Genomic DNA, 16,631 nt, shown 5'->3' with positions numbered 1-16,631 from the left:
TACTTTGGGACATTGGAGTATTATATTAAAGCCTTTCTATGATTCAAACAAAACAAAAATGTTCTTCCTGTGAGCCCCATAATGAAGAAACAACGGTGTGTAAATTGAGTTACAGGCTGACAAGAGCAGTATGAGAACCATAAACTCTCTGGTTTCTAGCAAGTCGAGCGCATTTCAAGGTAACACATTTCCACTGCTCTTTCAAAATAAGGCTGGTGTTGATGTTACACGCGTTAGCTCCACTAGGAACGTGACGACATGAGGCTGTAGTACTGTACGCGGGAACTATTCATAACGAAAATCTATACGAAAGTCTACTGTTTTCTTATAATAGCCTACTTTCCACGGGCAGTTTTCCAGTGTTACTCTGTAAAAACATCAGTTTTTTTGCCTTTTGGAAACATTCATAAAGTAAATAGGTAAGGATACGATGTTAATGTAGTCTCATGTTAATGAAATGTTGACTGAGCATAGCAAATATAGCAATCTATAGCTATAGGTGGCTCGAGTCACATGACTTGAACTCGAATCACTTGACTTGACTTGTAGCCTACTTTGTGACTTGGAAATGTTTCTAAAGTCTTGACAAAAGATGTGTTTGTGTAAATTCCTTGGATTGAAAGATTGGTTCCACCAGAGGGCTGATTATTGAAATGAAATCAAAAACAAAACATGCATTGCATTTACCAAATTTTTGCCAGGCATTTTTGCTGCCTGGCATAATAGGTTTCGCCTAGTTTGCCAGGCAGTTGGCTGCCGGCCTAAATCTGTCTTTCTCTGAAGCTGACTGACTGACTCACAACCCTGAGGACAAATTACATCATCAGTGGCTGGCAGCCAGCTGACTGTCATCAGTGATGTCATCAGTAACACACATGCTGTCTGGAATATAGCGAATCCGCGCTTGTTTCTGGATATTGTGTTTTCTTTAAGATATAGTATTACATTGATACCGGACTCTTGAGTTGCCCTGACAGGACTCTGTGTTCTACATTTAGAGTGGGACTTGAGGAAAGCCACAGTATAACATTACAGCCTACACCCCCCCCCCCCCCCCCCCCTCTTCCAATAGGTGAGATGTTGACCTCTAAGCTGCTAACCTTGGTGTTGGTGGTCCGGCCGGGGAGAGTGCTGCTGGGCATGAAGAAGAGAGGCTTTGGAGCGGGGAAGTGGAACGGCTTCGGGGGCAAAGTTCAACCTGGAGAAACCATTGAAGCTGCTGCAAGGAGGTGGGTTCATTTCTCCAAGGATTTATGTCGAAGGACCCACAATCTTGAGCCCGCTCCTGTCGTCTCCATGAAGCATGCAATTAGTGTTTTATGTTCTAAAAGCCACGGTGATGATCGCCTTGCTCTCAAGACCCTGTTGAGATGCTACGTGAATGTGAACTTGTGAAGCCAATGAACAAACCAGTAGATTAGGCTCAGTGCAATTTCGATTATGGGTTTACACAGTTGACACTTGTTGAACCTGTATTTTCATTCTCAGGGAACTGCAAGAAGAAAGCGGTCTCACAGTGGATCATCTTGAGAAGATTGGGAATATAAAGTTTGAATTTGTCGGAGAAACAGAGCTGATGGATGTCCATATTTTCAGAGCCGACAGTTACAATGGAGAACCAACAGAGTCAGATGGTACGATTTAAGTCTCTTAAATCTTAAGACTTAGACTGGGTGGAGGGGCCAGCATGCACCACATAAGTGGAAATATTAAATCTGGCCCCCCTACATCAGTAACATGGGGTATTTATGCTCAATTCCCGAGTGAAGGTTGATGGAAGTGTCGATTGCTACCATGATAGATGCACTTTGGAGACACTAGGACAATTTCAACTCAGGGTTTCTGACAAGGCAGTAAAGAAGACACCTAAGTGGGTTGGTGTAAATATAAGATTGTTCCCTGCCACTGAAAAGGTGGAAAAACATTCAATAATCCTGCAAAGTGTATTTGACTCGATCGTATGGGGGTCATAATTTTGATTATTGTTTATATAAAATTGCAACGCAAAATAGACCATATTGTTCCTGCTGAGCACACCGATTGAAACACTTACCTGGGTCCTTGCTAACTTTTGCTTTGCACATGACTATGAGTAGGGAGAGCCCATTACTAGAGTCTGAGGGAACAGTAGTGGAGGGAAAGAAGCTCCACATTTGCCCTTGCAACTGGGAATACAGAGACCCTGCATTGATCAGTACTTCTCGAGAAGTCAGTCGGGTCAATTGGGGTAGAAACCGCAGCTCACTGAGGAGGCAGACATTATCACTGAAACACAGACAAGAGACTGCAGGGTGGAGCGGTCGAGCAGTCAAGGGAGGAAACGATCAGTGCGCAGAAAGTTCAAGGGAAATGGACCGAAGCTAGAGGAAAGAGAATGTGAATCTGACAGACTACAGCTGAGAATAAGAAAAAGAGAGACCATCTCCGAGCCAAATACTGTGTTGAGGCAAATTAAATCACACATTTTCAATTATAGTCTATAGACTTTTCAGTACAAAAGTAATACATTAAATGTTTGATTTTACTCCCATAGCAGAGGATATCAAAGTTACATCAATTGTGACATGTAGTTCAAGTTACAAGTTTAACTGTAAATCATGCAGCCCACCCTCAAGGGAAATTATGCCAAAGTTGAAAAGGGTATGGCTTGTTTTGTTCTTAGGGAAGGGTGAGATTTCATCCAGGAGTGATGTACAGTATTTATAGTTTTCCAGTGTATGTGATCTTCTGTTTTGTGTATTTCCTACCAAAGAATGACAACATGCACCCAGAAGCACAAAACAAGCCATGTCCTGTCCAACCTACTGTATATATAGTATGTCCTTTAAGATTGTCACTCAAATAAAATGGAAATGTAGGTTAAGAAAGAACATCTGTTTCCACAGAACATTATATACGCTCAAAAGGAAATACATTATTTATTAGTATTAGAAAAGGACATACCGGTAATTACATTTGCTTTGGTGGATATATACCTTTATTTAATAGGCATTTCTGTCAGTGGAATGTTTTCCCTCAATTTGATTTATTATACTATATTTAAGGTAATACAAGTTTTAATTACATATAATACAAACAAATGCACTGACTGAACAATGACATAGGTGGTTCTTGGTGAGTAGCAGAAAAAATAGAGATGGGTGACAAACTATGATCCTGGCATTTTCCTTTAAGATGTTAATGCAGATGATGAAGGCTCGGTAGGTTCACTAATTATTTCCTCTTGTTTTTTTAGAGATGAGGCCTCAGTGGTTTGAATGTGACGAAATACCTTTCAGTCAAATGTGGGCTGATGACATCCATTGGTTTCCACTGCTGCTTCAGAAGAAGAAATTTGTGGGCTACTTCAAGTTCCAGGGTCACGACGTGATCCTCAGCCAGAAGCTGGAGGAGGTGGAGCAGCTCTGAGACACTAGTGAGGTCACTCATGATAGGACTGAGACACTTTGTGTGTCCAACTTCCTTCTTTACATGCGGTTGAATGTTCCTCATTCAGTGTCATGTGTGGGAAGAGATGGAAAACCCCTCGACTTTGCAGTAACAATTGAGGATGACACATTTACTTTTCCACTTTTTTCCAGTCAATATTCTGCAGAAAAAGTGGTGACCGTCAGCATTTTTCGTTCATTTTATATATATTCGTTAAAAAATTAAAGGCAGCAGTACACTAGAAAAAATATATAATTGTATGTTTGTCATTTTATTTTTCACAATAACTGATGTAAGGCACAAATCAGCAGTTTTTTTTTACCATATTTACAATAATATCTACAGTAACAATTTCATATTTTATCTGTGCATATTCATTTATTTTAATTTTTAGCCAAACCAAATGTCATATATATTACTTACTTTGTCCATTGGAAAGACAATATTGTGACAATACCTATACATAATCTACTTTGCATCTCAGCATCATCAATTAAACACAATCAGGTAACTTCATTCTTCCTTATGTATGTTTAATAAGGTACATGCTATTTGCACATGTATGTATAAAACGTCGAATTTGGAATGTCTGAACACGTCTAACGTATGCACATGACATGTGCACCTATGTGCAATGAATATGCCACTGTCGTATAAGCCACCGACTTGTCTTATTGCTTATAAGATGCCTATTTCTTATTGCCTTATTGCTGTCTTATTGCTTATTGATGCCTATTTCTTATTGCCTATTACTTATTGCTGTTGCCTATTTGTACTATGTCGTAAACGGAGTCCACTGCACAAGAATTTCACACGTGGTACTTGTACCATGGAGTGACAATAAAAATCTTGAATCTTGAATCTTGAATCAATGTCCTCAAGATGACATCAATCAGTGACAATTTGTGAGTTAATGTATAAAATGTTAGCTTTCTTCAAACTGTCCCTTTAGAAAAATATATAATGTTCTATCAATTTATAAAAGTATACAGACAAATGAGCAATGCCAAATATCTGAGAAGCATCACAAAGACAATAAATCACCCTGAACTGCATCATCATCAGCAATCAGGGAAATTTACATTCAGGGTTCTAGCACAGGTCTGGAAATATATGGAAAAGGAATTTGGTGATATCCAGGACTTGAGAAGTTTGGAAATAATCACACTAAAAAGTATGGAAATACTGTACTGTCCTGATTCTTAATATTCGTTGGTGTGAAGAATAACTAGTCAGTAGTGGCAGGACGACTATCAGCATAAATCCTATTGAACGCAAAATCTTCAAATGAAGAAATTAAAAGTTTTGAAAAAGTATGGAAGTTTGATATTTTAACTGTAGGAACCCCGTTACATGTATCCTGGTATTGCACTAATCATTAGTGTAATACTAATGCATATTTAAGTGGCATTATATCATGCGTCTTTCTGGTATGTAAATCAGTAGATAATAGTGTTATTAGTGCCATAAATCATGTCGCTAGTGCCTTATCTTTATGATCAACTCCTGCCCTTTGTAGTATTCTACAAGTTTAGGCTATTATGTCTATTTTGTTACCTACAAACAATTTAACTACCGGTAGATAAGACAAGAAAATATTTATATGCATTAATGTATATCAATAATAATGACCAAAATTATAATATAGTAATAACACAGTTGTTCGCCACAAAGAATAACAAGGATGCCACTAACCGTTAAATTTCCTTATCTAAAATCTGTATCAAAAATATATTGGTCCACAGTTATTCAGAAGCGAAGCCCAAATACCTTCGTGAATAGGGATAATAAAAAAAAAATCATGCATCCCTTAATAAAGCAGAACCTTCTGTCCCTCTTGTGTCAACATTTCGCAACTATCTTAGTGTGTTAAAGTTCTTACAAGTGATTTAGAAACAATCCTGGTTCCAGACATGGGTTGAATGCATGAACATGCCGTCGTCCTCCACTTCCACGGAAAAGTCCCTTATAACAACAACTTTGAGTGATTTCCTTCCTTTTTCTAGTGGAATCTCAAAAGGACATTATCCTCACCGAGAAGGACATGATGTGGCAGATTTAAGGGCATAGTCTTGCTTTGCGCGCCATCTCTTCCATTTAGTGTGGTGACTGAACAAACCCAGTGAAGCACAACAACAAGAAGTTAAGCGTCATAGGGTAGACCACTCACATTAAAAAAAATCCTCTTCATGAAGGCAAAGTATGGTGTAATACAGAGGTTTTCAAAGCAGGAGGCGGGTCTCTCCAGGGGGGCTCCAAACAGTTTCAGGGGAGGCTCAATGAATGGAGGTGAACAATATATTAGTTATTAATTACATTAGTTATCAAAAGGAGATCACATATACTAGCCTAAATGTGTGTGATTCAGCTAAATAGATAGTTCAGAGATACAGTAGTTGTGTGGAGTTTTTCCCACTTTCCCAGAGTCAGAAACAAATAAATGCCTTCAGACCTACCTATTTGGTGTAGTGTGTAGTGTGAGTGTGTGTGTATGTGTGTGGAAGGGGGGGGTCCAAAGTTTGTTTGAGGGGAGGCCCACAGTCTCAGACTTTGAAAACCCCTGGTGTAATAGAATAGTTTGAGGCACTTTTTTGTGTCCAATCTACATATTTGTGTAGTTCACGGACCAAGACAATTGTCAGTTTGTGATCCTCATCAACAGTGGAGGGGAAACAGTTCCTCTCTTGCACCCCCTGCAGGTATGTGTGAGGTTTTTTTTTAGCAGGGGGGTTGCATCCCATTACTGCCACCAAAGAGACATCCGAGCTTTGGCTGGAGATCATTCCACACCGCACCCATCTGGACAAAGAGGAAAAAGGCCAGTTACTTCTCTTGATAAAGAAATACATAAGCAGCAGCACATTATAATTAGCCTTTAACAAAATTATGATGAGTGGTATGCAGTTCATCATTTACAGCCCTTTGATTGACTGATTTGATTGATTGATGACAGACAATTATCTTACAAAAGGACTTCCAAATCCCCAGAAATCTCTACAAAATGTTGGCACACGGCAATTTTTGGACAGAGCTTTGATTCAGGATGTAAGCCAAGAAATGAGGACTGTGCTGTATTTGGTGTATCGTGTATGTGTGTGTGTGTGTGTTCATTCAAAAATACATTTAAAATTGATTTGATCCTCATGTTACTGTATTCTGAAAACAACAATGTATGTATGCCATGTACATGTACCAAACCTTTAAAAAAAAAAGTACATTTAAAATTGATTTTATCCTCCCCCACAATGCCGAGTCGTACTGTGTTGAGGACCTGAGGGTTCTGTAGCAAACTGATATTAATTATTTTCGTCTCACCTCTCGGTGTCCTTGGACCTGGGAGTTAACAAAAGCTCCCAGGATATGGGATGTGATCGGGAGGTAGGTGAAGATAAGCTGCGTCTCTTGATGGAGGCAGAACAGAGAAAAGTAGTTCCGCAATTCCATGGTCTGAATTGCATTTTCTTGCTATTAATGGAAGAAGAAGAAATACAAGGTTAAACGGTCAACACTGATCATATGATAATAGCCAGAAGTGAATAGTGATTGAATAATTCTGTTACCAGAGCCAAGTCGGGGCGGATAAAGCGCTGCTAATATTACCATAACATGATGACACCCACAAAATAATTTAATTACATCTTAATTGGATCTAGATTTGACTCACAATTGAACTATTGTTAAGTGCTGTCCACCTCAATTACTACTGTGAATGCCAAGTAGCAAAACAGCGGGGTCTGTCATTGACATAGATGCTCCACACAAGCTGACATTATGCCATTGCATGGATATGTTCAAAATTTTAAGTAAGGGCTTTGTGGACATGCTGAAATCCAAAGCAGGGGGGCATTACTCTCAACACCACAAGTAGAGAAGGTATGAATGTATCATTGAGCTATTCTGGAGGCAGGAAGAGGTGCATCTGTCAGTTTTTACCCACTTACAGTATATAATGAGCAGCACAGCTGACATTAGTGGACTTCACGTTACGCAGTGTTGGCACTTGGCTCAACAGTGGTGAAAGTTACTTTCCTTGCTCATCAGTGCTGACATCTTGGGAAACGTTACTGGGATGGATGTCAATGGACTAATGTGGATGTACAGTATATACACCACGTCCACGTCTATGACTTTTGAAGCGTCAATGTGTTTGTTTTTAACGCGATTTTCAGAAAACGCATCAAAAGTCATAAAAGTGGTCCTCGTTTGTGAAGATGATCTTGCTGAACACAAACTTCACTGTTTCATAAACTTTTGTTAGCCACAGACCTTATTCCATGCCTTTAACCGAAATTCCCATGCAAAAACCCCATTACCTTTTCCCCCTACGAACCAGCGGCGCAGGGACTTCCGGGATAAGCCTACAAAATTACGTCATCCCTGCAGTACTCTATTAATCCTAAATGAACATTTTCTTTATCCATACTTTTCCTAATGCTGACTATCCTGTTAACATCTCACAACCCAAACCTACTGTTACCAATCAGAAGCACTCTGATCTGGACCATAAAACTGATAAGAGAGAGAAGGAGCACCTGAACAATGCGCGACTCGAGCTGCTCCACACACGCCTGCTCTTTGGGCTGCACAGTGGCGCTCATCATCTGCCTCTTCATCACGCTGTACTTCTGCAGAGCTTTCTGATGCTCGTGGAGTACACCCTTCTCATGCCGCTCACACAGATCCTAGACCACAGCACACAGAGAGAGCTTCACAATTACTGCAAAAACACACAGTGAAATACAGCAGTCCTATCTAATAGCTGAGGGGGATGACAATGACAGGACGCTTGTTGAAATTGCCAACGGTAAATTTGAGAGTTGAAGTCAGGGAAAGTGAGGATACATCAGCCCACCAGTCCCCTTGTTAAATCTGAACATCCCACCTACTGCTAATGCTAACAGCTACATTTCAGAGTGAAACAGGCTTGTCAGATCGTCGGGGTCTGGACAAAATGTAGGTACGCCGCTATGAAAATGGTTCAATTAGGGATGAATGATGGTAATAATAACTATCAAGAAAATTGGTAATAACAAGGGGAAGTGGTGAACAAGTCAATTCCTGTTTGTAGAAGGGGCTTTCCAACATAGGGAATCCCATCTCTTTTCTTTCTCCCTTTAATCACACTGATAATATCAAGCAGCTATTTTGAATTCAGTTACCACATGGAACTGAAACTAGCCAGTTATACTGTAGCATGTAGCCTGACTTATTACGTCTGTCTAGCTCAAAACAACAGCTCGATCTTATTACCCTGATGTAGAAAATGATGTTTTGCACTGCACTGTGCATTGAGCCTCCCATGTGTTTTGCTGTATGTGTTGAGGTGACATACATTATTTCCCCACATCAAAACACTGTCAAAAAAGGCTTGGGACCCCTGGAGATGGGCTTTACATCTTTGAAGAAGGTATTCAGAATGTATTCGCAGTACATGTTTGAAACACCTCACTGAAATAGTGCTTACCAATAATTTGTTCCCGTTTTAAAAATGTTTCTATCTGCAGAATTGAGGCACTGCCATGGGGAGTAAAATGCCCCCAATTATGCAAATCTTTATGATGGCCTCCTTGAAACTAATACTATTCTCAACCCTTATTGCAATTATTTTCTACCGCACATACAATTATGGAAACATTACATTGATGATACCTTTTTTATTCTGGTCTTGGTCTGCGACTGAACTGGAGGCCTTTCATGTATTTCTAATGTAATACTTCTATTTGCCCCAATTAGCCCATTTCACATTACAACCAAAGCAGCCATTTTGTGTCTAAAATGCAGGAAGTAACACAATATTCCTGCAGAAGAGGAACAGAAAAGTGGGTCTTCTTTGTTTTACTTCCTGCATTTTAGACACAAATTGGCTGATTTGGGTGGGCGCATACAGTTCTTCTTACACTGTTTAAATTTAGCAAATCTACTGTATATTGGAAATATCTGTTTTTCTTTGTTTTCTACTTTGGGATTGCATTATGTATATTGTGGTCAGCTTTTTGTATTTAAGCTTGATGCACTCTGTACTTATATAGATGTATATAGACATGTAGCAATATTGGTCTGTATGATCTTGATTGGCATACATCTATCCACCTCCACTGATGTTGAGATCTGATATATATGAGTGCTCCTCCTATAGTTCCTGCTGTATTCTGATGAAGATCCTTTGATCGAAACATTAGTAAACTGACCGGGAGCCTATTCAGTGTGCAGACATTACTTTACATCTTTGACCCATTCACGTGATAGTATAATAGAAGTTAAATGAGTACAGCAAATATCACCGGTAAAAACGACTCACTCTGTATGATTGTAGCAAATCCAGGAAAAAATTCAGTTTTTCCACCACATCATCCTCTTCTCTTCTGCCCTAAGGATATTGGCAAAAATGACATTAACTTCCCAGAGCCAGTTTTGGGAAAGGCCAGTAAAGCAAGTGGCAGGTATAAGGGATTGCAGGCTGTAGCCTACCTGTTGAGCAGCTTTATCAGACAGCACAGCAAACTCCACAGACAGGCCTTTCAGAGACTGACGCAGCGTTCCCCAGGTGCTCCGTGAAGAGGCTAAGGAGGGGATGGACGTCGCATCTGAACCCAGCGTGCTGCAACAACCCGTGTTATTAAGAGGAACATAATTTAATATTGTAGTGCTTGAGCTGCCAAACCTATTTCAAGTAAGCAACCATGAAGATACACTGTGCGCTGGAGACACAATAAAACACCAAAGATTAGAGGTCTTCTGAAGAAAGACTCTGGATACTCTTAAGATTTTAGGTTTATACCCAAAATAATGAAATACCTGAGCTCTCTCCCAAACATGAGGAGATCAGTGGCATTCTCCTTAGAGCGCTCCGCCATTTTCTCAGCTCTATCCCGCAGCTTGTGGAAGCTGTTGTGGATGTTGCGAATCAGCTCCCTGCTCGTCGAGAACTGGGCCTGAATGTCAGCGGGGAGATATTCCTGCAAAAGCAGATGTGACAGATTGTGATGTTTTTCGATGTGAACATCTCAAATGAAAAAATAATAATATAATAATAAATAATAATAATATAATAATAATTTCATATATATATATATAGAGAGAGATAATTATTATATTATTTGTATATATATATATATATATATATATATATATATATATATATATATATATATATATGAATAGAGAGAAAGATGGACAAACCTTTGCCTGGGTTGCAATTCTGTTGGTCATGAACTCATCGCCCATTTTCTTGCAAGCATCACGCAGTTTAGGCTGAACATCCTGTTTGGAGAGAGGGGGGGGGGGAGTAGGGTGGAGTGGGTAGAGATAATGAGTAACCCAGGACAGGATGCATTTCATTGTCAGTCATTGGGCTTATTGTGCAATAGCCCAAGCCACAGGGCTAGGCCAGTTGAGGAGGGCCACATACGGAGCCGTTGAAGGTTAAGAAGGTCTTGACCAGCTCGTCCTCGGAGAAGAAGGGGTGCCGCGCCACCAAGTTGATGAATCTGCCGAGAGCGCGCCGCCGTCCCTCGATGAACTCCCGCTCAGAGACGGAGGTCAGGACTGTGGACAGAGCAAAACAATAACTTCCTGAATCATTTTCTTTTTCTCTGCAGAGGGTTAGCATGAACTAATCTGAAACAAACAACAAACAAAGTCAACTTATATGAGGCAGTAAGCCTTTAATAGATAGATAGGAAAACAATGGACTATGTTTTGGGGCGTGATTGACAGGTGACTTGTCCATTGATCACACAGCTCGCCGATCACGGACCAATAGCAGGCCATGCTCTGTGGGAAACCCCTGGACTTGGTCGAGATCCAAGATGGTAATGGCCAAAATGCCATACGTGAGGCGTCAAAAAAACAGAAGTCCACAGACCAATTGGTCGCCCCCTGCAGACCATTCGAAAGAATGCAGGTTTAAGTGCACTTCCTCATTGGCTTCAATTTTGACAGAGCTACCCCCTTGTATGTAACACATTTATGTGTGATGAATGGTTTACACTTTAGATTAGGGGATGCAGAAAGCAGATGCAGATTTACACATCATTTATAACAGGTGAGGAACACTTAATTTACTAAAGGTTTATAGATGACTTACAACGCATTTGTGATATGTTAACATAGCATTTATTAATTATCTACAAATGTATATTCATGTTTTGTAAGTGATTAGTTCATCATTAACTAAAGGCTTATAAATGACTTACGACTGAACGTTATTATAAAGTGTTACCAAACAATGTATTGCATGGTGTATTATTTTCGTCCACTCCTTTAGAATGGAGTTAGACACGCCATCAGAAATCCTCCTGACAAACACTGACATCCTATCCATCATTCCCAAGTCATTGTGAATTGAACAATGTTCTTTTTTTTCCACATCACTGCTTTCCTTGTTTGTTTCAGGCAACAGCTTTGATGATTGGCAATGATTTGTGTTTGAATCAGGAACAACAGTTTGCATTATGATTGACAGCGATAAACATTCAACAGACGTTCTGTAGCAAGCAAAGCTAGTCCATGCTCACATGACTGAGCAGCATCACAGGACTTTACATTAAAGGGATATAATCACAGATCATACCAACAAATCTATGCATTATGGAATTCCCCTGTAGATAATATTGAATGCAAAATAGAGCTCTGATGCAGGAAAAAGGGGAATATGCTGGTTCTTTCGTACAGATCCCTTGAGGTGTGTTTTTATTTTGTTTTTATTTTACTTTTATCCTGTGTTTACTTGATCCTTTTTCTGCTGGAAAACTGCTGCCATGCTCCATGTTTGTTTTAATTTGTTCATGTTTTGTTTTTTCATGTATTCGCTATGCTTTTTATATCTGCTGCACACAAATTGCCCTTCGGGGACAAATAATAAACTTGAATCTTGAATCTTGAATCTTTTCTTGACATCAGGGTTCAGACACAGTGCCATACCTCCTTTTAAGTTTCTTTTAGGCGGCAACGCCGGCACCATTCTGTAGGCGAATCTCTGCAGCAAGAGCTCATGGAAGACATCAAAATCACTATATCGCCGGTATACTGAGATCTTGAAATACTGGAAAACAGCAAGAAAGAAGTAGAGGAGAAAAACACACAAAATCAGATAATAGGCGAGTACACATGTGACAAAGCTTTTCTACTGTGAATTGAGTTCAGGTCGGACAATAGAAGGGTTCAGATCAGGGCTTTTCTTCATGCACATTGCAAATGTTTACTTGACAAAAACCACCGGCTCTGTTCTGCCAGGAGCCCCACAGTAAATCACTCACTGCCTCTCTACATGGACTTTTATTTTTGAACATTCTGCAACAGTCAATACAGCCTACAGTAGATGTTTCTCCAAACCAATCAAATGCACAGATAGAGAAACCAGAAGTCAACTGAGAAGAATCAAACAAGCAAGATCCCCCCCCTTTCCCACAGCTTCATTTTTGTATTCTGTCAAAATGGTGCTCATGGTATTTTATTGTAATGCGGGGAAGATAAATATGACAAATCATTTATACCATATTTTGAGCTTTTCTTGCTGTAATTAACAGAGTTTAACTAGCCATGGCTATCCTAGATAAGTAACCACATTAGCTTAATATGTAGTAGGTTTCATTGGATGTCTTGCCTGGCTGGTGACCTGGTACTCCACATGTTTGAGGAACAGGCCCTTCTTCTCAGGTATGAGCTCCACCTGGACGGTGTCCCTGGCCAGCAGCTTGTCCAGCGTCTGGGTCATCATCAGCACGTCTTCCTGAGCTGGCTGCATCCTCAATGAGCTCAAGTCCTTCGGCTCCCCCAGCTGAGGCTTTGGTAACTCTATCAACCACAGACCCACCACCAACAACTAACATTTACTGTTCGTGATCAAATCAATACATCTGAGATGAACGGAAGGCAAAGTGGAATTCCTGTGTTTGAAATAACTTCTCTGTATCGACCAGATTACATTTATCATGCTAACACAATTGTCTCTGGCAAACATTGCTTGTTATTCATGTGATCGCCTATTCACCACTTCTTGCACATTCCAAGGAAGTCATGAATAGAATGTAATGTACGGCAACAAATGCGGAAACTGGCTCTGGCGCACAGATGAGGAAATGTGACACATCAGTTTCAGGGTAGCGCGCAGCCAGTCAGCTGCCATATTGGCAGCACCTGAAATAACAGACAGGGCCTTAAATAATCACAGAAGGTTGGACATGGAGCTAACTCAAGACAGTATAATGGCTACCTCTATGAAAACCATAAAACTCCTCCCTATGGTATGAGTGGAAGAAGGCCATACTTATATATGGCCAAAACTTCACTCTGGAGAGAGGAGGGGGGTGGGGGGGGGGGGGGGGGGGGGGGGGGGTTCAACGACAAAAACTACTAGAGTTTGTCAGCTTTTGTAAATGAGAGCAAACGCGTTGAGTGAAGAAACGACTCTAAAAATGTAGAAGTGATTCCAATCGAAATCCTCCCGACACACGAAATGGTTCACTCATTCACTTCTCCATGTAGTGTTGGTCATATAGTGAACTATATGGGGGAGGATCAAACCAGTTTCGGAAAAATCATAACTTTTTCAGTATTTTTAGTGTGTATTGGATTTAGTTTGTGTTTTATTTTTTAGAACTCTTTTTTTAATGTGTGTGAGCTGCTGTAACGAGTGAGTATCCCCACTGTGGGATCAATAAAGGCAATCAATCAATCAATCAATCACTACCTCACTCTTCTTCTCCTTTGGTAAACATGGCTGCCTGCATTGCATTGGGAGAAAAATGTATGGTATATCTGCTGTTCACTAGAAATTGCAGTGCATTGTGGGTATTTTATAGTGGACTATATATTGAATAAAATTAACAGTTGAGAATTCGGACACTAGTACAAAATGGCGAACACACTATATAGTTCACTATTTCTGTAAGAGGGAATGCTTTCAAACAGGGCTTCCGTCTTACGCATACCTTACAACTGTGTTCCCGTAACTTACAATATTTCCTGTTGAACACGATTGGTAGGCCTTAATCCCTCAAACCACTCAAAACATTATTATAGGTCAAATGTTACAGATGGCTCTTAATAGGAGTGAAAACCTGTTAAATCCATTGTGAACCCATAAAATAGTGACCCTGGCAAATGCAATAACCACCACAGGGGGCAGCTAAAGTTGCCCTTAGACACACTGAAGAATAACTAAGCTACTCATTAAGCAACTCCTTTACTGTGGTGCTGTCACCTACCTTGTATGCAGTTCTCCAGGAGTTTGGGGCTTGGTTGCTTTCCTTGCTGTGCAAGAGCAATCAACGCGAGTGCTTTATAGAGCGACAACTTGCTTAGAAACCCATCTGTGGAGTCAACTTGCTCAGCAATCTGGGAAGGACAGAGACGACATGATATGAGACAAAGGTCACTGTTTCTCAATCCAAGATCTAAATTCAACTGTGGTTTGCAAACCACAATACAAAAAGTGCTCACTGGACACAATGGCAACAATATGCTAAGAAGTCAGCAAAGATCCAACTGAACCATGAGACAGCCGCTGCCGAAATACTCACACTATTTACTTCAGTTTTTATGTCGCCGTTTACTATGACAACATTCTTCACCCAGAGCACTTTGATAAGCATATCATCATCACAGTTCTCTCACAACTATGCAAATAAGCAAAGTAACAAATATTTGAAAAGACAAAGATTGTGAACGGTTGCCAACTATGCAGTGGCCATGTCTTTTACAGCACTATTGCTCATAAAATAAAATACAAGGCCTACACCAGCCTTGTGCCAACTTCATGCTGGCAAGTTGTTACTACAACATCAATTTTATCCATATTGCATAATAAGCCAAAGCATAAATCTCTTGTCAGTTTCAATTGACCATATTTGTTTTATGTTTTATTGGGGATACAGCCGAGGATAAACCCACCTACACCCTAAACTCAATGTATTCCTTTTGATTTGAAGAGTTATCCACCTTTTTAGGACGACATACAATTTGATGATGTAACTTCACAGTGTGCATCATAGCAGTAAGGAGTATTGAAGTGATGTAAATTAGAAAAAAAGGGGGGGGGGGGGGGGGTAGAAAGTGAATTCTGAAAATCTAATTTGATTTTGTTAATACTGGGGGTTGTTTGCCTTAATATGATGATCACCCAGTGGCGGTCATAGTCTGCCCCGCTTGTCATTTTGTTGTACTTTCACACAGTAACTGGAGGTGTTCACCCCTCACCTGGCCTAGAACAGCCTTGTGGAGGTCGGTCCTTTGGAGCAACCGCTGAAACACCTCAACCTGCACTCGCTCATCTGTCCTGCCGCTGATGGCCTCATATACTTCCCTGTAGTAGGGGGGAACTGACCCTGTGAAGAGGAACCACACCTATCAGCAGTGTCACCCTAGTGGGGAAAAACAACTTAATATGCCTACAATATGCCTATATGGCCTTATAGCATGTATGTGGTGCTCAATAGTGCATTGATATGAGGCGATATAAGGCTGGCATGCAGCCTCACATCAGTGCAGGTCATCAATGACCTTATCACAGCTTTACAGTAGTGTGATGTTACTATCACAATAGGCCTGCTATTACAATAAAAACAATATTCAAGTGGCTGAGAAAACGGCATCAAAACCTTCAGAAAACTTTTTGACATTTGACATGGTGTTTGACTACGGTATGTGTTGATAATATTGGAGTACGGTCAAAACAAATTCCTATCTTCTAACAGGTGGATAGCCAGATCAATCACTGCGGAGGCTGTTAGGATGGAGCTACTTAATTCCGTTGTTAAAAGCACAAAATGGTTTTAAGGGTTACATCACATCGCGACGCGACATCAGCAGCGAGCAGAGAATTCCCATTATTTGAGACATCTAATAAAACATTTTAAGCGGACTGACAAAAATGCTACATCAAAGCAATTTAGGCTAAACTATAACAAGGTGAGAAAGACTGTGTAAGACGTTTTCGCACATTACCTTCATTGATCTCTCCTGCCATAGTTCAGAGTGTCATGTGAGCACGAGAGCACCTCCATGTGATTTCCTGAAGGAAAGGGGAGAGAGAGGAGATTTTTTTTTTTGAACTTCTTAAAGTTGTAGTGCCTTGGACATAGTCCAACCAATGGTCCAGACCTGGAGTAGAGCATTATAAAGAGACTAATGTGCCATATATGGCATATTAGTGCCATATATGGCACACATGTTTACTGCCTGGTATCACGGAATATTTCAGA

The 16,631-nt window shown here is 40.3% G+C and overlaps 2 protein-coding genes across 3 annotated transcripts; one reads left to right on the top strand and one right to left on the bottom strand.

Moving 5' to 3' along the window:
• Positions 1–370: 370 nt before the first annotated feature.
• nudt1 (nudix (nucleoside diphosphate linked moiety X)-type motif 1) lies at positions 371–3,495 on the top strand. The gene is made up of 4 exons (XM_083649499.1): positions 371–419; positions 1,073–1,229; positions 1,489–1,634; positions 3,236–3,495. Exons 2-4 carry the CDS (start codon positions 1,078–1,080, stop codon positions 3,406–3,408), a joined length of 471 nt encoding a protein of 156 aa, XP_083505625.1. The 5' UTR covers positions 371–419; positions 1,073–1,077; the 3' UTR covers positions 3,409–3,495.
• Positions 3,496–3,619: 124 nt separating this feature from the next.
• Positions 3,620–16,486, bottom strand: snx8a (sorting nexin 8a). Of its 2 annotated transcripts, XM_083648727.1 has the most exons (13): positions 16,375–16,433; positions 15,628–15,755; positions 14,637–14,766; positions 13,034–13,224; positions 12,352–12,472; positions 10,838–10,974; positions 10,609–10,689; positions 10,225–10,385; positions 9,898–10,027; positions 9,728–9,796; positions 7,962–8,111; positions 6,745–6,894; positions 3,620–6,228 (listed from the first exon to the last, which is right to left on the bottom strand). In XM_083648727.1, the coding sequence occupies exons 1-13, from the start codon at positions 16,394–16,396 to the stop codon at positions 6,148–6,150; spliced, it is 1,551 nt and encodes a 516-aa protein (XP_083504853.1). In that variant the 5' UTR covers positions 16,397–16,433; the 3' UTR covers positions 3,620–6,147. The 2 variants fall into 2 exon arrangements, with proteins under 2 accessions (XP_083504853.1, XP_083504854.1); XM_083648728.1 differs by lacking the exon at positions 15,628–15,755 and having other exon boundaries at positions 16,375–16,486.
• Positions 16,487–16,631: the final 145 nt, after the last annotated feature.

Source organism: Poromitra crassiceps (genome assembly GCF_964638095.1).
Source record: "Poromitra crassiceps genome assembly, chromosome: 13".
NCBI classification, from domain to species: domain Eukaryota; kingdom Metazoa; phylum Chordata; class Actinopteri; order Beryciformes; family Melamphaidae; genus Poromitra; species Poromitra crassiceps.
Note: the sequence above shows the minus strand (reverse complement) of the source record. Positions and strands in the feature narration are given on the sequence as shown.

Excerpts from the sequence above, each read along its gene's own strand:
- snx8a (XM_083648727.1), bottom strand. The coding sequence starts at position 16,396 with ATGGCAGGAGAGATCAATGAAG. Across the intron at positions 15,756-16,374 it reads GGCAGGAGAGATCAATGAAG|GGTCAGTTCCCCCCTACTAC; the intron begins GTAATGTGCGAA and ends TCCTCTTCACAG. Across the intron at positions 13,225-14,636 it reads CCTGGAGAACTGCATACAAG|AGTTACCAAAGCCTCAGCTG; the intron begins GTAGGTGACAGC and ends TGTGGTTGATAG.
- nudt1 (XM_083649499.1), top strand. The coding sequence starts at position 1,078 with ATGTTGACCTCTAAGCTGCTAACCTTGGTGTTGGTGGTCCGGCCGGGG. Across the intron at positions 1,230-1,488 it reads ATTGAAGCTGCTGCAAGGAG|GGAACTGCAAGAAGAAAGCG; the intron begins GTGGGTTCATTT and ends TTTCATTCTCAG. Across the intron at positions 1,635-3,235 it reads AGAACCAACAGAGTCAGATG|AGATGAGGCCTCAGTGGTTT; the intron begins GTACGATTTAAG and ends TTGTTTTTTTAG.